General features: G+C 37.8%; 1 protein-coding gene across 1 annotated transcript; it reads right to left on the reverse strand.

Moving 5' to 3' along the window:
* Positions 1-790: 790 nt before the first annotated feature.
* Positions 791-4,956, reverse strand: LOC147858248 (3-dehydrosphinganine reductase TSC10A-like). Its single transcript, XM_087327337.1, has 4 exons — positions 4,595-4,956; positions 2,837-3,100; positions 2,442-2,625; positions 791-2,306 (listed from the first exon to the last, which is right to left on the reverse strand). Exons 1-4 carry the CDS (start codon positions 4,889-4,891, stop codon positions 1,984-1,986), a joined length of 1,068 nt encoding a protein of 355 aa, XP_087183463.1. The 5' UTR covers positions 4,892-4,956; the 3' UTR covers positions 791-1,983.
* Positions 4,957-5,403: the final 447 nt, after the last annotated feature.

The raw sequence follows: 5,403 nt of genomic DNA on the forward strand, positions 1-5,403 counted from the left end.
TTCAAATACCCTTTTCAAAATAGTGCAGTCTGAAAAATGTGGGACGAATCTTCATTTGACACTCTTGTAGTGATGGAGCTTAGCAGCTTATCCATGCAGAAGACATGAATTTCCTGCACTCTTTCCATCAATATCATCAACTTGGACTTGAGAAAACAAACTTGGCATGATGCTAACGGGAAAACGGGAGCTCATGAAACCCGCTCCTTTTCATGATGAACTGGCTCATGTTATAATAGCGAATCCACTGATATGTCCTACTCAATCAAGAATAGGCAGCTTTGATGAGTATGATCAATACTATGCTGTGATAGAGTATGACCTTACAACTTATGATGCCTATGAATATCAGATAGCTTGCAGTTGGTTGAATTGTGCTTATGGTTTGGCTGTGATGACCTCTGACATCATATTTTAAGACAAAGGAGAGAAGAGAATGACCATATAATTCAAGTTGATGATTTTCATTTAAGCAGGCGTGTCCAGATAGAATTATGAAAGAACATGATTCTTGGAGAAGAAATCATATCTTGTCAAGGAAGGATCAAGACTGATTAGAAGGCTTCAAGGGAAAATTGTGTTCTGTTGTATGAGAATGAACTACAAGGAAATGAACAATGGTAATGCGTTGAGTAAGAAGCATGATAAATTTCAAAGGTGAAATTAGTAGAGGACATGGGTGGTTGTCAAACGGGAATGATGCAGCTAGGAATAGGGTTAATACATCGCCTCATTGGAGAAAGAGGGGGCAAAAGATGATCATTTATGATTTTAAGGTCTGGAGATCAAAGCTGAAAAGACAATAAGTGGAATTTCTTCAGAGAAAATTGGAAATTTGTCTCACATTCAAGACGATGACAGTGAATGGGCTTTCAAAGATTAGGTCAAAGGGCCAATGAATGGAAATACAAATTATTCTGGTTTCCAAGATTGTAAACATTTGAGTCTGATTCTAAAGAAAAAACACAAAGAGGTAAGAAATTGTCAACTCCATAACGAGTACAGAGATCAGCAAACTCAAAGTTAAGGTCAATGTGCCCATGTTTAAAGCCAAGCTTTTGCAATTTTCTAATGAATGAAAATCATTGTGTTGGAAAACTGAAAGTGTTTCAGCAGAAGAATATAGTAATAGAACACAACTTGAGGTTAATGAACTGGATAAGGAAGGTGGTGATTCAGTCTTTAAATCAGATGGTAAAGCAGATGTGGATAATCTGGACATCCATTTTGATGACGATGGTTTTTTCAGCTTCATGAGTGTTCACTACTAGTTACTATTGAAACCCACCCTACATTTGTAATGGACGACCAAATGAGGTTTTTGTCCTGTTTTATTGTCTATATAACAAGCTACATTCAATGAGATAATTGAACTTTAAAAAACTTAACGACACATAAAAGTTTGGCTCCTTATCTCTTAACCATATTCTCATTTGGCTATTTCTTTCCATTGCTGATACATGTAATGGTTGTCTCTGATTTTGTTGTGCTAAAAGTTTGTCTGTCCTTACATTGTAAGCTTACAATTATATGCTAGATTTCTTCTTCCGATTCTTTGTATAGATCCACCCATATATAAGAAAGCTGAATCATGAATGAATCAGAAGTCCATGACTTTGGCATGATTGTGATGCTTGTTCTGATGATTCTGTCTTCAAATGTTTATCAAGATTATGCTCAAGGTCAAGTTATATTTTGGGCTATATGCTCTACTCCCAACAAATTTTCCAAGGTGGTGGTTCCACCTTGTTGTAATGCCCCTGGCATACAAGTTATTCAATGTGCACTAATAATTTAGGCTAATAACAATCTAAAGGTTGGCATTGAAGCTTTTGAAATTTATTTTTTATATTGCTCATATATAAGCAAAATGTGAAAGTGAACTTTTGTGTGGTAATGGTTATATTTTAAGCTCTATGATTACATGATAGATTTTTGCATTTAAGAAATGTCTGCCCATTGGTGGTAGGTGAGCAACGTATATCATATCTTTGACGTATCCGCAATGTGAGATTGGAGATGTCGATGTTTGACAATATACTTGAAAAAGGTGATTGAAATAATACTTGATAAGCGGAAAGGGACGAACATGATGGTCTCCATAAAGAGCGTAATTCCTGAGTCGGCATGGATAAATCCTCTCCCAAGCGTCCCCAAGTAAAAACCAAGGAGGGTTGTGGTCACCATGAAAGTGCCAGACTTAATGCCATCAATAATGCACGTTGCCACAGAATCTGGCAATTCCGTGTACTTGGTATTGAGGTTCACCCACTTCAGTAAAAACTGTATTTCCTTCGCTTGTTCAGCTGCAAACATTGATCACCATCCCAAAGACACTCTTAACAGTTAGCCCAATCATATCAATATATATATATGTATGTATGTATTTATTTATTTATATATGCATATACATATACATTTCCTTGAGAGTAAATACTTGCCATTGTGATTTCCCTGTGCTACTCTTGACCTTTCATCGTCAATGAGGAATGATGTGTTTGTAAATCCAGGACATATCAAGCTCACTTTGATGTTGTATGGAAGGAGCTCAAATCTCAGGCCTTCTGCTAACCCTTTCAGTGCATACTTTGTTGCTGTATACACACTATGACCATACATGCAGAACTAGAAAGGAAGAACAGAAAAGTTTGTGTATTACTACAGTCTACTACCTTCTTCATTTCTCTCTCTCTCTCTCTCTCTCTCTCTATACATACATACATACATATATATATATATATATATATATATATATATATATATATAATGTATATTATATACATATATAATGTGATGTGCATGTTATACTTGCTTAAGGTTATGTAAGGGGCAATACCATAGATGAGAGGGATCCAATGATGACGATGGAGACTGGCTGACTGCGACTATGTGCTTTGAGGAGTGGGAGAGCAGTGTGGAGAGCATTGATGGTGCCCATTAGGTTTGTGTTCACTGTGAGTTCCAGGTCCTCCATCTTTCCATCCCCTAAGTATCCACCACGAGTTAAACCCGCATTGCACACCATAACATCGATCGCCTTCCATTCATGAGCCCTTTTGATGGCACTTGACAGCGCCTCGAAATCTCGGACATCTGCCGCCTACACCCCACATTTACATCTTCCAACCGTTACTTGATGCAATGCAATGCAATGACTGAATCACACCATAAGATCACAAGACTCTCAACCGAATGTGCTAGAGGATAGGATTGCAAGCATTAGGCATGATATAGAGATAACTGATTGTGTTTAACCTTGCGGATGGTTATTGTGAATGGACATGATATACCATCAATCCCATGCATATTCGTGCTATCTCTGATCATGGTAATAGGTATAGAGACATACCATCACAATTACATCATGGTCTGGTATATGCATATTCATGTTTGTCGGACATATTCTACCATTATTACCATGTATACATGACATGCCAATATCCATTGTCATAGCCATACATTATAGATATCCCGTTGTCATAACCATGGATATGACACTTTGTGTATACCATCATTATATCATGCATATGCAATAATATAATATGGGATCTTGACGTATCAATGTTATGGGATTCCAGATTCCTATATGAGAACTTACATAGTATAGTAATTCATATACATTGTTGGCCGGCCAGGACAACTAGAAGCGTGAAAAAGAACAAGACACCGAGCGCAGGAAAAGTAGGACCAACCAACAAACAAAGAATGCGCCAAACTACCTAACAAAGAAAATAGTTGTAAACGCGCCATGCTTCCGAGCAATAAGAAGCATGGAAACCTATAAATACCAAGTGGTTTGTAGAGGAAGAGGAAGAGGACAATAGATGTATTGTTTTCGAAGGTAAGGTTACATTGAGGTAAGCTAGTGTGATACCGACAATCGATCGGTACTTGTAACTATGGGTGCTCTTAATATATCATTTGTTCTTGTGGGCTAATCTAGTGTGTTGAACTTGTGTTCCAAGTGTTTTGTCTATGTAATTGTAAGTCTGTAATCAGTTGTAGCCGATTCGATAGGATAACCTCTATTGTGCTCCTTAAGATGTTAAGAGCCTTATGTATTCCTGAGTGTGGTGTGGGACAGACAAGCTGGGTACTCTAGCAATAGTCCTCAGTAAACCCTTGGGGTCGACTTACCTCCCCCTAGCTCCTGTTCGGCTAAATAAATAGTCGATGGCACAACCTTAAATCCCTTCCTCCTTCCCACTACAATCACCTTGATCCGGTTACTCGGAAGTAGTAACCGCGAGAGTGTTCCTCCGGAAAGAGGTAACATACATAGTCCACAATACTAAATTTAACAAACTTTTATTGACGATACCAATTTCCACAACTTTTTACCAACTCTAGTTTTTGCAACATTTATACCAACAACACTAACGGTAGCAATAGTTTTTTTATTTACCAATGACACTAGTTGTAAATAACCTTTTTTTGTTTTACTGCAACTAGTTTTGAACAACTTTTCTTTATGGATACTAATTTCAACTGATTTTTTTACCCAGGATTGGTGTAGATTCATTGACTTCTGGTTACATAGATTCAGAGCCAAAAAGTATGAGGACATTTTCGTTATGCCTATAAAAACTTTTACCTCGAAATGGATGTGATCAAGACCACACTGAAGCTCTGCGACCAGGTAATCGACAGCAGAGGAAAGTCTAGAGGAGCTTCTTGACACGAGAGTAACGAATGCGCCGTCGGCAAGGGCCTTTTTCGTGAGTGCGAGGCCGATACCGCTCGAGCCCCCGGTGACGAAGACATGCTTTCCTTTGAGAGATTTGATGAAAGCCCTTCTGGATCTGAGTGTGGTAATGGTGGCAGTCCAGAGCATGGCAATGAAAACAACCATGATGGTGAAGAAGCAAAAGAACATGGTGGGAGAAACCATGGCTATGAGAAAGAGAGAGACTAGGAAGAATTTGATAAGAGTAGTAGTGGTGCCATGACTTATCTATCTATCTATCTATATATATATATGATCAAAATATTTAGTGAGACTTTCTTTTGTTGTTGATGCAAACTCCATAAATCATTGGCAAATAATGATCAGAACACAAATTTTGTTGGCTGTTTTTTTACCTTTAATTTAAAAGTTTTCTCTGATTTATTTATGTTGATTTTTGTCTTTCTCACCACCCCAACATAGGTGTGATTGATGAAGACAAGCTTCTATGTCCTGAGTGAGGGAGATTTAAATGAGAAAAGACTCCTACACCTAATCTCATGATCATCAATGAGGCTGACCTCCATCCACAGTGTATGCAAATGACAAGCAAATGCCAGTGGACTGAAAAGAATCCAAACAAATGGGGAGAAACCATGGCTACTAGATAAAGGACATACAGTTTTTTTTATCACACATGGTGGTCACACACAATTAAAGAGATATTTGTTAGTAGT

Source organism: Azolla caroliniana, unplaced genomic scaffold, assembly GCF_043228905.1.
Source record: "Azolla caroliniana isolate FFs.n. ecotype wild unplaced genomic scaffold, voAzoCaro1.0.p SCAF_11, whole genome shotgun sequence".
Classification (NCBI taxonomy): domain Eukaryota; kingdom Viridiplantae; phylum Streptophyta; class Polypodiopsida; order Salviniales; family Salviniaceae; genus Azolla; species Azolla caroliniana.